The sequence below is a fragment of the Vulpes vulpes genome, chromosome 16, assembly GCF_048418805.1.
Source record: "Vulpes vulpes isolate BD-2025 chromosome 16, VulVul3, whole genome shotgun sequence".
Classification (NCBI taxonomy): domain Eukaryota; kingdom Metazoa; phylum Chordata; class Mammalia; order Carnivora; family Canidae; genus Vulpes; species Vulpes vulpes.
In genome coordinates this window covers 91,012,487-91,034,787 of record NC_132795.1, presented here as the reverse complement: position 1 = coordinate 91,034,787, position 22,301 = coordinate 91,012,487, and the positions used below count along the sequence as shown (strand labels likewise).

The 22,301-nt window shown below is 39.5% G+C and overlaps 1 protein-coding gene and 1 long non-coding RNA gene across 28 annotated transcripts in view; both read right to left on the bottom strand.

Annotated features, from left to right (window-relative positions):
• EHBP1 (EH domain binding protein 1) overlaps window positions 1-5,262 on the bottom strand; it is a 320,237-nt gene extending 314,975 nt beyond the window's left edge. For 6 of the 27 annotated variants that reach the window (XM_025992713.2, XM_025992711.2, XM_072742380.1 and 3 more), the window contains exons 1-2: window positions 4,835-4,975; window positions 3,595-4,013 (exon numbers count right to left, since the gene is read on the bottom strand). In XM_025992713.2, coding sequence (XP_025848498.2) covers window positions 3,595-3,698 — 104 coding nt within the window. In that variant the 5' untranslated portion in view covers window positions 3,699-4,013; window positions 4,835-4,975. Of the gene's footprint in view, window positions 1-3,594; window positions 4,014-4,168; window positions 4,663-4,834; window positions 5,028-5,154 lie in introns of those variants that run through there. The other 21 variants (XM_072742376.1, XM_072742370.1, XM_072742381.1 and 18 more) reach the window with 12 other exon arrangements.
• Window positions 5,263-14,529: 9,267 nt separating this feature from the next.
• The window catches only part of LOC140595954 (uncharacterized), an 80,766-nt gene continuing 72,994 nt past the window's right edge, over window positions 14,530-22,301 (bottom strand). Inside the window, exon 6 of the long non-coding RNA XR_011997957.1 lies at window positions 14,530-15,104. This is a non-coding gene — a long non-coding RNA (uncharacterized lncRNA). The remainder of the gene's footprint in view (window positions 15,105-22,301) is intronic.

The following is a 22,301-nucleotide window of genomic DNA, read 5'->3' as shown; positions in this document are numbered from 1 at the left end:
AAAAAGCACAGTCTCTCTCTCAAACTCATCTCCAATGGCCAGTCTCATTACTTGCCAAGAGCTTCATCAAATACGTGATTAATAATTAAATGACTTTGCGACAACAATAAAAGTAGGATATAAATCCCTATTATCTCCAAAGTTGCTAGAGCCTTAACGTGGCAATCAAGGAGTGATGAGGAACAGGACCTCACATTATAGTGCCCTTCTTTCAGATTAATGAAAGTCATTTTTGTTCCTGACATAAGTTCTAGAACCACTACAAGAGAGAATCAGAAAGTTGACTCTATTGAACTAAAGAAACTCACACCCTGTCAGTCAGAGCAAAGGTGAAATACTGTAAGACGCAACAGAGAAAAGAACTTTGAGAAAGCAAAAGCCCCAAATCCTCTAATCTATAGAATCCATCCTTTGATCAAAGGTAAAGTACTGTGAGTTTGCTCATGGCCTAGATCTAAAAAAATATCCTTAAACCCTTACCTTCATCCTGTTATCTGTCATGTCCAGGCTCATACCCCATGGCCATGACAACAGAACATGGGAAACATTCTCCTCTCCGTAATCACAGAAAGAACACATTCTCCCTTGAAAAACATATCCTGATTCCCATGACCCTCTTCCATCAACATATGCCTGTCCTGAACCTCTTGACAAGAGTTTCATCTTCGTTCCTTGAGTTTTAAATTCATGCAGAAGTCAGTGTATTCTGAATATACTTTATCCTGGAGTCATGAATGGACACTTAGGGAAGTTGAAAGCATTATTTTAAAACACTGCTTCTTAACCTCCAATATGCATACTAAAATGCAGATTCTGACTCAGTAGGTCTAGGGCAGGGTCTAAGAGTCAGCAGTTCTAACAGGAGGTCCAAGGTGTTGCAAATGTTCCTGCTTCTCAGAAAACATTTAAGTAGCAGGGTTCTAAAAGGTAATGGAACCTACATACACAGGTTACCTTCAAAGACACAATCCCAATGGAATGCTATCTGTTCTCTCTTTTTATAGTTTATTCCTTCGTCTCTATATCAGATCTATTTTCTTATCCTTTTGATACTTGGAATTTATCTTCCATGTTATTACTATAAAATTGGAAATTCTAGAACATCCAAATGCTTCTAGTGTTAAAGCCATATCCTATCATAAAGATCTAATTTAATAGGTGTACCATAATGGCCATCCCAAAAAATGATCAATTCAACTATAACTGAGTTATATTATATATATATACATATATAATATATAATTTATATATAATTGAGTTAAATTTTTTCTTGCTTTCATATTGAAATATATTAACAATAACTTACACACTTCTCAAGGGAAAAAAAATTCAGCAATACTGCAAACTATGGGGAAGAAACTGATTTTGTAACCAAAGAATCCTCTGATATGTTCTATATCCCTTTTAAAAAGAGACTCAAGTTTAACCATCTTAAAGAATGATACTTCAGTATACTCTCAGTTAAAAAAAAAACTTGTAATGAAGATCTTCCTCATTTCCTCGTTTGGTTAATGTACCCATTCTTCCAAACCAGAAACCTGGGGGTCATCTAGACCTTTTCCTCTCTCTCACCCCCATCTTTCCAGACCCCTGACAAAAATGATCACCAGGCCCTATCCATCTTGTGTCCTAAGTGTTCCTTCAGTCTATTCTCTCCATTACCTGCGTTCTGCCTTAGTCTAAGCCTTTTCTCTCTCTCACCTTACCTACTGCAACAGTAGGCAGCCATCACTGCCTCCAGTCACCCTTTTCACTATGATCCTTACTCCACACTATCATCCAAGTGATTTTTCCAAAATGCAAACCTAATGTATCTTCTGCTCAAAACCTTTCACTGTGTTCCTCTCCCCATCACCCACAGGATAAAATCCAAGCCACATACAGTAGTCCAAGCACATAACTTTCCATGATTGGAATCCTGCCTGCCTCTCTAACATCATATCCCACTGCACTACCCCCATACTGCACCTTAAGCCCCATTATTAACAAATGACACTGACACTGCTTGAATTTCCTGCACATCCCATGTTATTTAACTCCCCCATACTTTTTGCATAGGCTGTGGCTGTCTAGAATATCCTTCATTTCTTTCCCCTTAACCTCCTGGCCAACTACTATGAATCTTTCAAAACCTAACTCAGATCCCAGGAAGCCATCCCAAGACCTTACCCTCTACCCTTAAAGAATTGTTTCCTCCACTATCAACTCTGTAAGTGGTAATGGCATTTCTTGGGCCTTTACTGTGCCTCACACTGTTCCAAGCATTTTATATGCATTAACTCATTTGATCTTCACAATAACTTTTCCTATGAAATGGTACCATTTTTTTCTTTGGCAGATACGAAAACTAAATCCCAGAGAAGTAAAAAAACCTGTCTGCAAGGATAACCAACTGTTACATGATGGAGACATATTAAAATCATACATATTTGTACTTTTGTACCTATCACAGTGAATTTATTTTCATGACTGTCATTAACCTGGACTGGGAGCTCCTTGAAGGTGGGGATTATGTCACATTCAATTCTAAAGCCACAATGCCTAGTGTAAAGTAGGTAATCAGTGCATGCATTTCTTGAATTGCATGTAAAATAACACTCCTAACAAGTAAGTCCAAGAGAAAAGTATTCAGAAACTAGTTTCGCACCATTCAAATATGCTTTAAGAGTTTTAAATAGAGTAAGTTATTTTTTTCATCTAATAAAAAAGGATGTTAAAAAGAGAGGCAATACAGACAAGAGACAACAGTCCTTATGGACAATGAAATGGACTTATTTTTGCAGTAATACTACTTAAACACTGTGATAAATCAAAACCCAAAGGACTACTTGCTTAACATTAACTCTTTTTTCTCTTAGTAAATAAGAATTGTTGCTTCCCATTCAAGACAGTGAAAAGAAAGCCCTAAATTTACTTTGCTCAAGTAGAAAGAAGCAAATCATAGGCCAGAACTACTAATTGCTTCCTTAAGTCTGGCCAAGAAATGTATCCCATTAGGCAATTAAAATAAAATACAGTTGCCTGACTAAGCATATAACAAAAGAATTTCTAAGGCTGTATGGACTGGCATTCCATTATTCAAATAATGAAAAATTATTTGTTTTAAGCCAAGAAAAATGAAAAGTCAAGAACAAAATAAAATAGATCACCAGCACCCTGCAAGAATATAGATTTTCTCTAACTCTATCAAAACACATGTTACAATCATACTTATGCACATGTTCGCAATTTTCAATAGCACTCCCTGTATCTCCTTCAAATTGTAAAAAAAATAAAAAAAATAAAAAGTAAAAAATAAAAGTTATGCCTAACACTAATGATGAAAGACCTCGAGACCAAATCTACTATACTTAGTAAGCTCTCACAGTGACAGTCCTCTGAGCCATAGTGAAGTGCAATAATTAAAACCCACAGGGATGGTACCAGCAGCAACAGTGCACACCACAATACTTGTTAGAGTCCTTGGTTCCCTGCCCAGCTTGTACACACTCTCTGCACTACAGAAAGGTGAAACAGTCTGCTGTCAGAAGCGGCAGACTTTAGGCCACGGCGAGTTCGGGCCACAGCAAACGCTTGACCCCAGGTATAGCTTACCATTTCTTGGTACACTCAACCATCAACTCCTGGTAGGAGGCCACAAACTGGAACTTGGATGCATGTTTTCCCACACGCTGCAGTCTCTTCCAAACTGAAGCCATGACGATCCGTCAACTGGAGCAGTTCTGGGTCAGCCAGACAGCGGCTTTAACAAAGCAGAGGGCCCAAAGCAGAGGAGCTTTGCATGTATGTCCTGTACTTTAGAAAAAAAAAAAAAAAAAAACTCAACTACAACTTGAAATGATGTTGGGGGTCCATAAGTCTTCTCCCTGTTTCACGGGGTAAATCCCATCTCAGATGAATGGCCCAGGCGAGAACAGTATGATACACATGACAGGATGAATGAGAGGAGGTTCCCTCATGGAGACATCACCATTCCACCTCAGGGGGGGCTATATGCTGTGTATTCCGGAGGGCTGAAAAGCAAAACAAAGAGAGAAAAATATGAGAGAGAGGCATGGGGAGTGACTAACCACCCGTGTTAGATAACACTGCAACAGACAACCTCAGCTCTCCCCGCAGGTTCTTTTTTTTTTTTTTTTTTTTTCAAACAATGAAACAGAACACCAACCTCAAATGCCAGTAACATCAAGGATGCGAGCCATCAGGGGAGAAATTACGGTCCACGCCGAGGACCGTGGAGCAACAACACATCAGGTGATCAGCATCGACCGACCACCGAGAAACGCCAAGTCCGGGGCCCTACCACCTCCTCCCCCCCCGCCCCCACCCCTCCTCCGAGCATCGCGGAAGGGCGAGTAGAGCGGGAAAGTCTGGGGGATGCTGTTTCACGTCCACCGCCAGTCAGAGGGAGGAGTGGTAACATTTTAAAATAAACTTTGTTTTTCAGCCGATAATGAATAGCCTCCAGTCGCTTGGATATGCGCTGGGAACGCAGCAAGCAGCGAGGAGGAACGCCGTTGTGCGGCCGGAGGGGGGAACGGATGGGGACGGGGGAGTGGAGGGAAACCTCCCGGCCCCGGGCCACTCGGGCTCGCCACCTTCGCTGCCAACCGGAGGGAAGTGGAAACTCCTGCCTGGGCGCGCAGCACGGGCCGGCGGGGCGAGGGCACGCTGCGGGGGGCGCTGCCTCCCTCCGCCTCCCCAGGGGCACGGCCCGCCCGAGCCCGGACCCCCGGGCCGCCGCCGTCCCTGTCAGCCGGCCGATGCCACAGACCCCAGCCCGCTCCGCGAGCCCCGGCGCGCCGCACGCCCGCTCCCGCCCCCCTCCTCACACCTCTAATCCCGCTGTCGGGCTGGGTCTGGCCCGCTTCCCTCCTCAGCGCCGCTCCTCCGTCGCCGCCGCAGCAGCAGCCGCCGCCGCCGCCACCGAGTCCTCCATCCCCGCCGGAGCCACATGGAACAGCCGAGCCAGCCGCGGCGCTCGCGGGAGCCGGGGTCCGCGGCCCCTCAGGCGGCCGGCGCGCCTCACGCCCGCCCCCTCCCGGACGGAGTCGCCCCGCGACCGGCCCCCACCCTACAAAACCCTGCCGGAGCCGCCGCTCAGAGCCCAGCACCCCCTCCCCCGCCTTCCTCCTCCGCCACCATCATCATTACCTCCCCCGCCGCGCCTCTCACACTAACCCTACCCACGGCGGCTCAACCTCCGTCCGCCCCGCCGCCATTGGCCGGGCCCCGCGCGCGCCCCGCCCACCTCGGGGGCCGGGCCTTTCAGGGCTGGGGGCATCTGATTGGCCGATCCGGGTGCCCGTCAACGGAGGCTCCACCCCCTAGCTCTGGAGCCTTTTTTTTTTTTTATCCTCCCCCAGCAGGAACGCGGCGCACAGTCTACCCTTCTTTAAAAAAAAAAAAAAAAAAAAAAAAAATGGAGCCCGCCCCCAGGGACGATCCCGCCCACCCCTCTGATTGGCTGGCAGAGGGACACGGTAGGCGGGAGCAGTAGGGAGTGTTTATGGTGAACTGGAAGACGGTTGCTCACGGCGCCTGTCCGTCAAAGCGCGCTGGTGCCGGGCTGGGTTTCTGGCTGGGGTCAGTGCAAGCAGAGCCGGGCTGGCTGCGCTGCAGCTGCGGCCAGTGTGGCTGCTGGGGTTTTCTCTCCTGGGCTCTGCTCTCCCCACCCTAGGAGCTGGGTGCGCCTTCCCCTCCGCCACTAGCAACCAGTGTGGTTGCGCACACAGCCCTGGTGCCACCCGATTCCTCCTGGGCTCCTTCCCTTGACACGCTGAAGTCATGACCCTGCCAACCCACGCCTGACATTCAGTCTGCTGGTCCTCAACGGGGTACGATAAGCTGAGCTGGAAAACTAAATGTTGACGGTGCAATTTCTTCTTGCTCTGATTCTTCAACATTTCTTTGAATCTTGGTTTCTTTTCCTCGCTCTGGTCTTCTTCTCCTTGTAAATGATTCCAGAGTGGCCGGCATAGCAAAAGGGTGGTTATAGGCAAAGCAGGGGATGAAATGACCTAAGGAGAGTGTGAGGGCAGGGGCTCTTAACCTTTTCAAAAGAGCCAAGGAGCCTTTTGAGAATAGGAGGAAAGCTATAAACACTAACCCAAGGAGGGTGATACATCCTAACATGAAACACAGAAATCTGCTTTTAATTTTTGGTAGATCGAAAAGAAATAAAAGGAAAGAAGAAGAAGAAAGAAAGAAAGAAAAGAAAGAAAGAAAGAAAGAAAGAAAGAAAGAAAGAAGGAAGGAAGGAAGGAAGGAAGGAAGGAAGGAAGGAAGGAAGGAAGGAAGGAAATAATTTTAGGTAGTTCGCAGACCTATTGGTGTAAGGAAGGCAGAAAATGATTTAGGGGAATAAGCAGAGTAAAGTGGAAAAGAGACTGAGGAGGAATGGTCAGAGAAGTAGGAGCACCTTATAAGCAATCAGCATAGAGTTTGAAAAGAGAGAGGGTAGCTAATGTGAAAAGAAAACAAGTGGGTGAGTTCCTGGAAACAATTAAGGGCCATTGTTAATCTTAGGAAGGATGGAGAGCAGAGTGCATGAACAAAGCTTGAAAGATATCAGGGTCTAGGGAAGGATTCTTTGAAGGACAGGGCAGGAGGGCAATGGTGAGAATTGATCACATCTATAGACACAAGAAGAGCAAGAGAAAGGAGAGACAGATTGAAGAATCAGGAGAGATGGGGAGACAGACTGAAGGCTGGAATCCAGTATCTAATTCTATTTCCACTTCCAATAAAGGAAGAGATTCTAATAATACCACAAGAACACAATGTGCATTTAACAGGAAAGGACATAGATATTGTTTATTTTGCTACAGTCTTAATTTTAAAATATTAAGATAACCATAATATTTATATTGATTCTTATTCTCCATGCATCTTAGAGTTCTCAAGTGTCCTTCCTGAGTGGTTTACTAAGTCACTACAACCTACAGCCATTATGATCTCATATAGTGATATATTCTGCATCATTAACAGACTTTAAGCGTATGGGTTTTTTTTAATGACTAATTTATAGAAATGGTCATATACTATTTTAATCTAAGTTGCCCTTCAGGAACAACCCACACAATAATCAGGAGAGTTTTGCATCCTAATTATTACTGTTGTTCAGAACTTTTCAAACTTTCTTATGTGATTAACCGGGTTTCATTTAATACTCTTTCTCATCCTCAAAAAAAACAAAAAAAGAAAAGAGAGAGGGGCTTTATTGTAAAGAAATTATCTTAAAAGCAATCAGTTTTGGGGTGCCTGCGTACCTCAGTCAGTTACACCCAACCCTTGGTTTTGGCTCAGCTTATAATCTCAGTGTTTGTGAAATCCAGCCCCACATCTGGGTCTGCACTCAGTGGGGAGTCTGCTTGAGATTTTCTCTCTCTCTCCCTCTGCCTCTAGTCCTCCCCCAACACCAACCCCCTGAATGCACTCTCTCTAAATAAATGTTAAAAAAAAAAAAAAAAAAACCAACAATCAGTTTTAAATACATGTCTTTCTTTTGGGGAAGAAGAAGAAAAAGAACAAGGAGAAGAGAGTATATAGGAGCCCTGGAGAATCTTTCTCAAGAGACTGACAAAGGGTTGGGTTTCTTTTTTTTTTTTTTTAATATTTTATTTATTTATTCATGAGAGACACAGAGAGAAGCAGAGGGATAGGGAGAAGCAGGCAGGGAGCCTGATGTGGGACTCGATCCCAGGACCTTGGAATCACAACCTGAGCCAAAGGCAGACGCTCAACCACTGAGCCACCCAGGTGCCCAGGCAAAAAGTTTCTTATAAGACAGCTTTTCTTGGATGTAAACTCTTCTTTTTTAATTCTAGCCAGGTAGATAAGAAGAGACCAAGGTTCAAAATGAAGTAATTAGGGATCCCTGGGTGGCGCAGCGGTTTGGCGCCTGCCTTTGGCCCAGGGCGCGATCCTGGAGACCCGGGATCGAATCCCACGTCGGGCTCCCGGTGCATGGAGCCTGCTTCTCCCTCTGCCTGTGTCTCTGCCTCTCTCTATCTCTCTGTGACTATCATAAATAAATAAAAAATTTTAAAAAAAAATGAAGTAATTAATGGGGCACCTGGGTGGCTCAGTCAGTTAAATGTCTGACTCTTGATTTTGTTTCAGGTCATGATTTCAAGAACCTTGGATCAAGCTGCATGTCAGGCTCTCCACCCAGTGGGGAGTCTGCTTGTCTCCCTCTCCTCACTCTGTCTCTCTCTCCCTCTTTCAAATAAATAAATAATTCTTTAAAAAAAATAAAAGAAATAATTAAGACTAGACCTTGACATTATTCTGCTGCTAAGCTCAAATTCATAGGCTGGCTCCTTGAGTCTCCACCAGTTACTTCTTCTCTCATAACTTTTTTTTAATAACTTGTCTGCTAACTAAATTTATTGAAGAATCTTCCATATCCACTATCTTATGATTTTTTCATCTGCTTAGCTGAAAATTATTGAAAACAACTGAGTATTGATCATATAAATGCTATGAATAGTACATAAAAGATACAATCTCTATTCTGAAAAGAGTTTTCAGAAACAGCTACTCAACATGCGTGCAAGAAAATAACACAAATTACGTAACCTCTCTGAGTCTCAGCTTCTTATTCTGTCAAACAAATATCCATGCGTGCCTTTCTGGGATGTTGAGAAGATGAAAGATATGTAGGTAAAGTACTTGATACATAGTAAAGTTAATAAATGTTTATTAATAACACACCATTGTGTTTGTTTCATAAACAGTCAAGAGGAAAACAGCCAGACCTGCAAGAATACTTGGGCAATACTTAGTTGCTACTAAAAATAGCTACCTCAGGACTAAAGAAAAAGTGCATTGAACATTATTCCTCTTCCCCTGACTCAGTGATTACCAAGAATGGAAAACCAATATGGTTATGTGGACTCAAAATTTTATAATAATTACTAGTATTCATTTACCTTCAATCCTCATGACCACTTTTCACACTATATATTAGCTGAGATCTTTAGGCCCCCTTCTTTCTACCTACCAGTGTATACATCCTTCTGACTCTCTCCCCTTCCACAGGGGAACTGCACTTCAAACTCTTTCTATCCCCTGTTTATTCAGGTCTTGATTTATCATTTCCTTCCATCTCAGGCTTACTCTGCATGTAATAGACCTGTGGATGTATGTTACTTTGATGGTGCTGTTCATTTGACCCAGTTGTTGAGTACAAAATTGTATAGGTGTCTTACTTAACAGAAGATTCAACATTTAAAATAATTTCAAAAAATAATAATTTCAACTTTTGCTTTTAAATATCATCAAGCTCACAGTGAAGATAGACTATGAAGAAGTGGAAAATGCCTTCCCAAAACTTTCAATCTTCTTTGCCATGACAATTTTGAAATTATAGAAATTATTTTCCACACAGCAGCTTTGCAAGTCACTGTTTCAGAAACCTTCAAAATGGAGATTCTAGTCTATGAAATGCAACCAAAGGGTTGAATTATTATCATTCCTGGTGATAAAAATTTTTATATTTAGGTTTTACAGTTTTTGCAGTAAAAGTTGTCAGGGTATTATTGCAGGATTTAACTACTAATAGAACTTATCTGTGCCTTAGTCATAGTAATGAGATTTACTCCCAATAATAGCACTGCAGGCTTTTGCATTGTTTTCTGGTTACCATAGCAGTTAGACTATATACAACATTACTGCAATTTTTAACTGCTAATGAAATTATTTCTTTTTAAAAAAGATTTATTTGTTTATTTGAGAGAGAGAAACAGCATGAGGGGAGGGGCAGAGGGAAAGGGAAAATCTCAAGCAGGCCCTACGCCAAGCATGGAGACCAATAAGGGGCTTGATATCATGACCCTGAGATCATGACCTGAGCCAAAATCAAGAGTCGGATGCTTAACCTACTGAGCCACCAGGCCAACCCAAAATTATTTCTTTTAAGCCCATAGTAAACAAATTTACTCCTAGCAATCCTACAGCAATTCATATGTCCTAAAAAAAAAAAAAACCTCACTATGGGAGGCTAATACTTTAAAAATACTGATGCTTTCCGTAGTATTTATTTGTTCAGGTACCTCTTTTTTTCCTATGGCCTTTCTCTTCCTAGACTCCACCCTAATACACTCTCAGCGTCAAACATATCCTCATGTAGGCTGGTCTTTGCTCATTGTTTCAGCAAAGGAATATAACAAAATGCAGAGAAATGGGCAATTTCCCCCTGGTTTTTGAGTTTCAAAATCCCAGCCCTTTAGGGAGTAATGAAATGGATCTTTTAAGAGACCCACACTGTTCAGTATGATAACCTCTAGCCACAGGTGACTATTGAACACTTAAAATATGGCTAGTTCAAATTGAGATGTGCTGTAAGTATAAAATACACACCAAAAAATAAAATAAAATAAAATAAAATAAAATAAAATAAAATAAAATACACACCAATTTCAAAGACTTAGCATATAAAATCAGAATGGAATATATATTATTAATAATTTTTATATTGATTATGTGTTGAACTTATAATATTTTTTATATATTGAGTTAAATATAAGACACAGCAAATGAATTCCATCTGTTACTTTGCTTTTTTAATGTGACTGCAGGAAAAATTTAAATTATACATGTGGCTCACATTATATCCCTATTGGACAGTGCTGCTATAGACAATAGTAGAACTTCCTCTTATAAAGATGAGAAATGGATTTCCTCAGCTGGAAGTGGAAGAAGAGTTGGGAGGAAAGTATTGAGAAACTAGATGTTGGTGGGTCCCTGGGAATAAGACTTAGTGCACTATTCTCTATTCTGGCATAAGCCATGGAGAGGGGCAACTGAAATAGCAGGATCTATCTATGGAATCTGAGAGCAGGGAGAGATAACTTAACTTTTTTTTTTTTTTTTTTTTGCTTGATAGGGCCAGAGGGAGAAGGCAAGACTCTAAAGAAAAGAAAAAAAGCTGAACTGTATGTATAATTCAGCCAAGACTTTAAAGTACAGTTCAGTAGAACTTTCTGTGATGAACAAAATGTTCTATACCTGACTGTCCAATATAGTAGCCTCTAGCCACTTGGGGCTATTGAGCCCTTGACCTGTGGCTAGTGTAACTGAGAAACTGGAGTGTGAATATTTAATCTTCATTAATTTAAATTTAAATAGCTACATGTGGCTAATAGCTACCATAACTGCCAATGAAGCCTTACATAGTACCATGAAGGTTCTGGAAACCTAATATGATGATTTCCAGACCCCAAGAAGGGTACAGAGGAAATGGAAACCACCAGGCCTAAAGAGGCCTTGCTGATAGACCCAGATTGACCAAGCAGCAATCTATGGGGACTCCTGCAATTGAGAAAGGATGCAGATAGAAACCAGGGGGGGGGGGGGGGGGGGGAGCCACCATGGTAGAGGAGGAGCAAGGATCAAGTGCTCCATCCCCTTCCTCTGACACTCTGATACTGTGTAAATCCCCACAGTTTAGATGCAGTTCCTGCCAAATTGACTACAATTAAGTGTCTGCCACCCCTTGTGATGTCAGAGCTTGGAATAGAAATTGAGTTGAGTTACAGAAAAATGAAATCATGCTTCTTGCAAACCTGAAATTTTTTTTATTGAGATTTGTACCTGCTAAAACCTCAAGTAATAATTCTAACAAAGTACCTAGAACTTAATATTTATTCTTTTAAAAAATAGACTTTTTTTTTCTATCTCAGGACCCAAGATCTTTTGTTGACATGAAAGTATAGAAAAGCTGCATCCGAAAACTATCTTTTAGGTTACATTGGGGGCGGGGTGCAGTTGGTTAAGTGCCAGACTCTTGGTTTCGCCTCAGGTTGTGATCTCAGGGTGGTGAGATCAAGCCCCATTGTGGGCTCCACACTCAGTGTGGAGCCTGCTTGACTCTCTCTCCCTCTTCCTCTGTCTCTCTCCCCAAGATCCCTATCTTCTTCTCTCTCTGGTGCTTGCTTTCTCTCAAATAATAAAAAAGAAAAGAAAACTATTTTTCAGCTATAAGAGAGTGTCCTTTCAAGAAATTGTTTCTATGCTAGCTTCCCATGAATAAATCTTTGCAGTTAGCCATAATGAACCTTTGCACATTGAATCTGAGATGACACTAATTCCAGGATCTAATTTATATGCTAAAAAAAACAATTTTGTCCAGTTCCATAGCATAATCCAGTTAGGAAAGGCTAACCTGGGCCTAGTTGGTAGAGACAGAGGAGCATCCTTAACTGCCATGAAATTCAGATAGAGACAGAAACAAGTCTATAGAAAGCATCCTCTGGTGATTCAGTAGGCCAGTCTCCTATTGTTAATCTGGAGCAAGAAATCCTCAAGAATTATTACAGGCATTGATGATATTCAAAATGTAGCAGTAACACCACAGAGACATTAACCATTTGAATGGATGATAGCCATAAACCATTGGCCCCACTATCCTATTGTGGATCAACTAAATACAAGTCCTGACCCTAGAGTACACTTGCTGGTCTACACCATCCTCTCTTCTGACCTTTCAAATTACTTGAGGGATGGTGATGTGCCAGTGCACAAAGACTGCGTATATCAAGGTAAGTGTAATTATGAGATCTTTACACATTACAAATAAATGGACCATTACCAGAAGTATTGCAGCAAAGGTTTGAGTTGGAATTAGGAACTCTTTCTGAGAAAGTTTTTGCTAAATTCAATTAATTTATCTCCTATAAAGTCAGTACGTATTCTTGACCAAGGTCTAGTGGTCATTTCCCATAAAATGTTGAGTCTTTGATGAATCATAAAAAGTAAACTGACCTCTGCTGCTTCTATGTTTTCAAAAACTGGAATAAATGCCAGGTAACCAGATAAAGCATCCAACCAGTGTTTTCCTCTGAATAATTCCTGGATGACTATATTTAGTGTGAACAAGATAATAAAATTAACATCTTCTGAAATAATAAGGTTAGACAGGAGAGGCAAAGAAAAGCAGTAGGAATTCACAATCTGGGAGGGCACTGAGTACCCGCCATGTAGTATTAAATCAGAGCATTTCCATCTCAAACAGTGGGAGAAAAAAAAAAACAGCAGCCAGCTGAAATCAAGCAGAACCCTACTTACCAGGGCACTAAGCATGGACCAAAGGAAAGCAGCCTTCTTGCAGAAGCTTGTCCCAGGTGAGGTGAGATGGAAAATGAATGTGGTTTTCAGAGGGTAGAACTCATGCACATTTTTGGAAATCTGCTAAACAAGCCAAGATGAAGAAGAATCCCAGGGCAAGGGCGAAAACATGGGAGCCAGAGAGAGCTGCAATATCATTCCAGATCCCTCTTTTTACAGCAAATCACCAAATTAGTGACTGGGCTTTATAGAGAGTAGAACATAGCCTGCTAGCAAAGCGGATTTTGTGAGATCTGCTGGATATTTCTTCATATTTTGTAGCAACTTTTGGATGCTATTTTTAAGTATTTCCAATAATGAATCACTTATATTTTCCTCCAAAGAAAGTCAACTGTCGTGCAAGAGTTAAATTTTTGTGCCATAGTTGAGTCTTCTCAAGAAATCCTGACATCTTCAACATTAAAAAACCATGAAATTTTATCCCTGAAGTAGACTGTTTTAGATATTGAACATAGTGCTAAGGTATACTTGGTGAGAAATAATTATCTGGCATTATCAGTGTCCCACTTCTCATTTCTAAAACTTCTATGTGATCAGTTTTCCCCTGATAACAAGTATTTTATACTTTAGTGGAGGAAATGAGAATGTTACATATTTTTCTTCACATAAGCTAAAAAAAAGTATATTTAAAGGTCACAACTTGATCATCTTTAGAATATTCACTCTGTCCTCAAACAATCAAAGCAGAAACAGGAAGCCTATGGGTGACTGCTGAACTTCTTTCATTCTTATAATGACATACTTGCTAGCTACTCAAAGTGACCTTATACATGCCTCTTCTCCAGCTTTACACCACAGTTTACAAAATAATTACCAAAATCCTGCAGTTGGTCATCAGTAACAAATAACTTGTTGAGTACTTCTTCATAAATGCCATGCTGAACAGTGGATGGCCGAAGTAAGTGCTCTTCAACATTGTGTGCTATGGATGCTTGCAATGCCCAGGAATGTTATCCAATCAAATAATTTTGCCAATAATTCATTCTACTTTCTCTTATTAACATCTTATTAACTTTCAGCTGATTTCGCAAGCTTTAAGGCAACAGTATAACTTGTCCCTAGTTTTGCTACAGGAAATACAAGTTTGAATAATAGTTTTATGATTCTGATTTTCTTTGATGATATTTGTAGTAAAAAATTTATGCATTTATTAACATGTATCTTGTGAACAACTACCACACTCAAAGCACTGTGCTAAGTATTGGGATAAAATCTCCGCCCTCACAGAGCTCACATTCTGTACCAATTAGAAACCATGATTTTAATATTTGCTTTAGAAAATCTCAGTTGATGAGAAGCCACCGTGTTTTGATTAACAATGACTAGGGAGTCACTAAATCCTAGGGAGTAACATTAATAGATTGCCCATTCATTAAAATTCAATTTTCAAATACTTACTGTTATACTACCAACTTACACTTTTATTTCCTTGTGCAAAGTCACATATAGATTTGTCACAGCTCACACAGATTGATAATTTATATTTTCACTGGAGTCTTATTTACAACATTTCTTTGAATTATAGTATTTACATTACTGTTTTATCACTATTTTTATGCTTCATTGAACCATTTGAGAATACTGGTCCATTTTTTAAAATTATAGACATAGGGCAACACTATTTTAATTACAAAAATGTAAAAACTAACATTTGCCAAAATCGAAATTATATCATTTGAGATTACCTGCCCTCTATTAAATGTGAACAAAACAACCTGATCAATGCATTCCTTGGAGCTCCACATGCAACTTTTAAGAATGTTTATTAAGAATAACCATTATGGATTAGGGGCCTGGGTAGTGCAGTTGGTTGGTTGTCTGACTCTTTGGTTTCTGCTGGCATCGTGATCTTGGGGTCATGGTCATCGATGAGCCCTTTATCCAGCTCTGCACTCAGTGCGGAGTCAGCTTGGGACTCTCTCAGCCTCTTCCTCCTCTATCTCTCTCTCTCCTTCTCTCTCAAATACGTAAATCTTAAAAAAAAAAAAAAAAAAAAAGAATGTAACAGGATTTTTTTTAAAAAAAGAATGTGACAGGATTTTAAGAAACACACACCTTTCCTACTTGATTTTCCTTTTGACTAGGTAAAATAATTTTCAGAAAATAAAATTTTAAAAGCTTGTTTTCACTGCCCTGTACTCAGAAATATTTTACCTCTCTTCCTAGATATCTTAGAGGTAAAATAATTAAAAATTAGCTTTTATCTTGTATGTGTTCTATGATTTTAACAAATGTAAAAATACAGAAGAGAATAAACACTCAAAGAGAATACACAACTATGTTAAGGTGTAAAGATTATGAGTGATATCATTTCTTTTTAAAATTCTCCCTTAATGAGGACACCTGGATGGCTCAGTTGATTAAGCATCCAACTCTTGATTTCAGCTCAGGTCATGATCTCAGGGTTGTGAGATCGAGCCCCACATCCAGCTCTGCACTCAGCACAGAAATCGGCTTGAGATTCTCTCTCTCCCTATCTCTCTGCCTTTTTTAGCTCAGTCTCTCGTGCTCTCTCTAAATAAATAAATAAATAAAATCTTTTAAAAAATTCTCCCTTAATGTTTTTATTGTTTTTTTTACAAAAATGACTAAAATGGTATAACTGTAGTCTTAGATTAAAGATATTATATGAACCTCTATTCTTTAAAATGTTCTCTCTCTATCTAAAAGCTTTTCATCTATAATTTCTGTTTACAAATCATATTTAAATGATAAACGTGAAAACCGTCCCTGGAATAAATCCATCCCTAGTACATCTAATGTGTTCTGATTCTGGATCCATTTTGCCCATGGACACACTTCAGTTTGGGGAGTGAATGAAGACTCTTCTTTCAGAAAATATTGTATTCCTAGGAATGTCTTCTGAGTGTATTGTATATCACTAAAATAAGTGTAAGTTTTCATCAGTACTTTTTATGTGCTTGAATTGCTTTACTCAGATTTAGAACCATGAATTTCATGGTCCTGCTAGGTATTTTACCCATTATCCTCTACTTGAGGACTCATGTTGGAGTGTAATTATGAGAATTATGTAATTATGTAATTATTATCTCTTCTTATATTCATATTCTATATAGAGGATTCTGTTCTCTGCTTCTGTGTCAAGTCAGATAGCTCAAATATGCAAGTATTTGCCAAGTGCCTACGATATGGAAGAAAGTGTTAACTTAAAAAAATACATCAAAAAGGCATAAAAATGTAAAAAATAATTGATATTTTAAAAATAGATAAATCACAGCTGAAGACCTCAAGAAATTTTAACTTATTTCAGAGGAAAAATGTACACAGAATAAAAATGTAAGCTATAGCAAATTCAATAACTTATAAAATAAGAAATAGTCTAAAACAGAATTAAAAGAGGTATTAGAAATCCAATATTGTCCTGTAGTCTGAAGAGACTCAAGCCAGTTATAGTGAAGCACACAGAACACAGAATAGGGCTGACACAGAGAACCGGTTAGTGTTGCAGCTCCATCACTTACTAGCTGTACCATCCTAGGAACTCACATAACTTGGATGGAAGGAGGAAGTGTAGATACACATATGTACATATAGACACAACTCCATGTCAAGCCAAGCAGACACAACTCTGGGACAACTGGTAGAAGTAGGATGATTAGGGAAGGGAAGCAATTTCCTCTTAGATGGATAGCTATAAGGATGACTATTCTATTTTACTTCCAAAGACCTCCATTAGAACAAGTCTGCCTGAGAAGGAAGCCAAAACTGAGAAAGCCAAGAAATGAAACCAAGAAAAAGTCGCTTCATTTGTGTCATCTGTAAAACAGAAATGGGAAAATGATACTTTGCTACCTAGAGGTTAAAGGCTAAAAGAGAGATACTCTTAAGAACTGTTCAGCCCTATTTCTGTGATGTTAAAGATTCCTGCCTTTAATCAATGGATTCATCTGTGCAAAATCTGAAAGATTCATTTAGAATTTCTCAACAGTTGTCTTCATTATGATAATCTAGTTTTTGCTAGCTTAAAAGTGTTGTCTTTTTCCCCCAGTTGGGCTATTATTGTTTTTGTTTTCCCTATGGTGTGCCTTTTATTCCTGTGACTTCTTCACTGCACTGGAAGCCTGTATCTCCCACTCATCCTCACCTATTTTTCCCATATCCCATTCTACCTCCGCCACCCTGCTCTAGCAACCATCAGTTTGTTCTCTGTATTTATAGGTCTAATTCTGCTTTTTGTTTGTTTATTCATTTGGCTTTTTAAAGATTCTAATATGAGTTAAACCATACAGTATTTATTTTTCTCAGTCTGACTTATTTCACTTAGCATTGTACTCTCTAGGTCCATCCATGTTGTTGCAGATGGCATGATCCCATTCTTCTTTGTGTGGGTTATATCTTTCTATGACTGCGTTTTATACCTATATCTATACCTGTATCCATAAATATATATATATATATATCTCACATCTTCTTTATCTAAGGATGCTTCCATATCTTGGCTATTGCAAACAATGCTGTAATGAACATAGGAGTGCATTCTCTTTTTGAATTAGTGTTTTCATTTTCTTTGGGTAAATACCCAGTTACTGGAATTATTTGATTATAGGGTTTTTCTATTTTTAAGGAAACTCCAAACTATTTTCCACAGTGACTCTCCCAGTTTGCATTTAGTTGGAGCGACTTTTGATTGAATTTGTCAAACTTTAATTTTCTGATTGACCAAAAACTGAAAATTTATAGTCATAATTCCCATGAAGGCAGAATGGTGACTGTTAGGAACATGGAAGATATTATTCTTAAATGTACCAATTCCTAATTCAATTGTTTATACCCAGCTCTAGAAGGGAGAGTAATCATCAGTCAATTTGGGTCATTTTGTAAATTATCTATGATAAATTACAAACAAAAGAAGCACTGATACAACAGATTACTCTTTCTAGAGTATATTGTTTATAACTTCAATAGCAATCCAGCCCAAAGAGTTCAATCTGTTCCACTATGAGTCGGTGAGGTTTTTGAACCTTCTTTGCAGAGATACCCAGGATTCACAATGATTTTGTTATTGTACTATGAAAATTAAGAGTACAAAAACACCACATGCAAAAATCAACACAAAAAAGTTTATCAACTTAAATGTTAGCCACTAAAACTATGAAATTCTTAGCAGAAAACAGGAGTAAATCTTTGTGAACTTGGGCTTGGCAATGGTTTTTTAAATAACAAAAGCATGAACAACAAAGAAAAATGGTGCTTTCTCAAAATTAAAAACTTTTGTACTTCAGGCACACCATTAATAAAGTTAAAAATTGCCAACAGATGGGAGAAAATATTTGCAAATCATATATCTGATAAGGAGCTTGTGTAACTCAACAATAGAAAATAATCCAATTTAAAAATTGGCAACAGATTTAAATAGACATTTCTTCAGAGAAGATATATAAATGATTAATAAGCATATGAAAAGATGCTCAACATCATTTGCCATCAGGGAAATGGAAATGAAAACCATAATGAGAAACTACTTCACGCCTACTTAGATGACTTAAAATCAAGGACAATATCAAGGGTTGGTAAGGGTGCAGCAAAATGGAAGCCCTCATGCATTGCTGGTGGGATCATAAAAAGCAACAGCCACTTTAGAAAAAAGTTGGTCCTTAAAATGTTAAGCATAGAGTTATATAACTCAGCAATTCTACTCTGAGATACATAAAGATAGAAATGAAAACATAAGGCTACGCAAAAATGTGTATATGAGTGTTCATAATGGCCTTATTCATAAGAGACATAAAGTGGAAACAACCCAAAATCCATTAGATGATGGAAGCATAAACAAGATATGGCCATCTATACGATGGGGTGCTATTCAGCCATAAAGAGGAATGAAGTACTGATAGATGGTACAACATGGTGAACCTTTAAAGTATGCTAAATGAAAGAGGTCAGTCATAAAAGACCACATATAATCCCATTTTTAAAAAAAGATTGTATTTATTTATTTGACACAGAGAGCACAAGCAGGGGTAGTGGCAGGTAGAGGGAGAGGGAGAAGCAGACTCCCCACCAAGCAGGGAGCCAGATATGGGGCTTGATCCTAGGACTCTGGGATCATGACCTGAGCTAAAGGCAGACATTTAACCAAGCTGCCCAGGCACCCCTATAATTCCATTTATATTAAATGACGATAATGGCAAAGCCAAAGATATAGAAAGTAGGTTAGTGATTGCCAGGGGCTTGGGGAAGAGGGAAATGGGAGATTGCTAATCGATATGGGGTTTCTTTTGGGAGTGATGACAATGCTTTAAAATTACATAGCAGTGATGGGTGCACAACTCTATGAATATACTAAAAAGCACTGAATTGTACACTTTATTTTTTTTAAGATTTTATTTTTAAGTAATACACCCAATGTGGGACTTATAATTCACAACTCTGAAATCAAGAGTCTTGCTCTACTGACTGAGCCAGCCAGGTGCCCCATGAATCGTGCATTTTAAAAAGTCACATGAGCCTGGGTGGCACAGTTGGTTAAGAATCCAACTCTTGGTTTCAGCTCAGGTCATGCTCTTGGGGTCCTAGGATCAAGCCCTGAGTCAGGCTCTGCACTAGGCACAGAGACTGCTTGAGATTCTCTCTCCCTCTACCCCTCCCGCTCATGCTCTCTCTCTCTCAAATAAATAAGTAAATCTTTTAAAAAATTCATTTAAAAAGATAAAAAGTCACATAATGGGTAACATTTATGGTGGTGTCATTACATCTCATAAGGCAGATAGTAAGAAAGATAAAATATAGAAACAGACCACTGACCAAAGGCATTTACCAATTATATTATTCTACAGCCACATTTAACCAAATGTCACAAGACAACTGAATGCACTGGAGGGCCTGGCAAATTTAGTATTCTAACACAGAAATTTAAAATGTGAAAATGTCCTACACTTGGATTTAGGAACTGTATGTTCTAGGTTTTCCTGGACCCCAACCAAAATTACTTACTGAATATCCATTCTCTTTTTCTTCTCTAGAAAGTTCTAAATCTAGAACTCAGATTTAACTGAGCCATTTCCACTCAGCTAAAGACCTGCCAGCCTCTTTTGCAGCTACAAAAGAGGCTTTTGCCTGAATTTGGCTAAGTCTTGGTATAACTTCTCAGAAGTCTCATTAAAGGGAGAGAATATACCTTTCCTGGTCCCTCCAGTCTATGGCTGAGATATAGGTGGGTTGGCTAGAGTTCTAGCAGCTATCTTGGGTGATGAGGATGAAGGAAGGATATCAAGTAGCAAGCTGGAAGGAATCTAGGTCCCTCACAAATGTTTAGGACAAGTACAATTAACCCTAAATTGGTTACCATCACACTTCTTTTATATGAAACAGAAATAATCACATAAGCCATCGTTATTTTTCTGTCACACGTAAAGGTACATAATCCTAACTGACACACTGGGTTTATGAAGGGTAAAGAGGAAAACCAACCTTTAGATTGGTTTGGAAAAGGAGAATTTACTCCTTTAAAAAAAAGTTAGGGACACCTGGGTGGCTCAGTCAGTTAAGCATCCAACTTACAATTTTGGCTCAGGTCATGATCTCATGGGTCATAAGATTGAGCCCTTCATCTGCTCTGTGCTCAGCAGGGAGTCAGCTTGAGATTCCCTCCCTCTGCCCCTCCCTCTTCCCTGTCTCTAATATAAATAAATCAATCTTTTTTTAAAAAAAGTTAAAGCCCTCTTTCTGGATGGAGCAACTTTCTAAATTAATCTGAGGACATCCAAGGACTCTTGATTTGATCTTCCAAAAGTTTGTTGACAATAGCCAAAAAACCTAGAACTGTACAAATCTGTCGTCATCACTGCACCTGCCTCTTCTCCCTGGCGTTTTCATTTCAGCTGAGGTCAGCCAGAAAATTCCAAACACTGTGAGGTTCAGATTTGATTAGTTCATAGGGAGAAAGTAGGATCTTTTCTTTGGAAAGGTTTTCAGTGGTATTTGAATTTCTTTTTCAGTCTACTCCAGTTTCTTAACCTTGACTACATATATATGATTAACTAAGCACTTGATTGAGGGGCATAAGAACATCTCCTAGTGGGTAATAAAAGTTTTAAAATCATACATTCTTGGCTACTGGATCCTTCCATGGCTGGTAACTAGTCTGGATTTGTTCAGTCTTATGCAATAATTGTTTTGAATTGTTCAATTCAAAAGTCATGCTTATATTGCCAATTAATCTATGACAAAGGTGGCAAGAATTTACAAATGGGAGGGGGCACCTGGGTGGCTCAGTCAGTTAAGCGGCTGCCTTCAGCTCAGGTCATGATCCCAGAGTCCTGGGGATTGAGCCTGCTTCTCCCTCTCCCTCTGCCTAACACTCTGCCTACTTGTGCTCACTCTCTGTCTCTGTGTCTCACTGTCAAATAAATTAATTAAAAAAAAAAAACAATTTACAAAGGGAAAAAGACAATCTCTTCAACAAATGCTGTTGGGCAAACCAGACAACTACATGCAAAAGAATAAAACAGAACCACTTTCTTATACCACACACAAAATAAACTCAAAATGGATCAAAGACCTAAATGTGAGACATGAAACCATAAAACTCCTAGAAGAAAACAAAGGTAGTAATTTCTTTGACATCAGCCATAGAAACATTTTCTAGAAATGTCTCCTCTGGCAAGGGAAACAAAAGTATAACTACTGGGACTACATTAAAACAGAAGCTTTTGCACGGTGGGTGAAGGAAACCATCAACAAAACAAAAAGGACAACTTACTGCATGAGAGAAGATATTTGCAAATGATATATCCTTTAAGGGGTAAATATACAAAATATATAAAGAGCTCATACAATCTAACACCAAAAAACACCAAATAATCCAATTACAATCATGGGCAGAGGACCTGAATAGATAGTTTTCCAAAGAAGACATGCAAATAGCCAATAGACACATGAAAAGATTCTCATTAATCATCAGGAAAATGCAAATCAAAACCACAGTGAGATTATTACATTACCGTATGAGCCAATAATTCCAGTAACTGGGTATTTACCCTAAGAAAATGAAAATACGGGATCCCTGGGTGGCGCAGTGGTTTAGCGCCTGCCTTTGGCCCAGGGCGCAATCCTGGAGACCAGGGCTCGAATCCCACATCGGGCTCCCGGTGCATGGAGCCTGCTTCTCCCTCTGCCTGTGTCTCTGCCTCTCTCTCTCTCTGTGACTA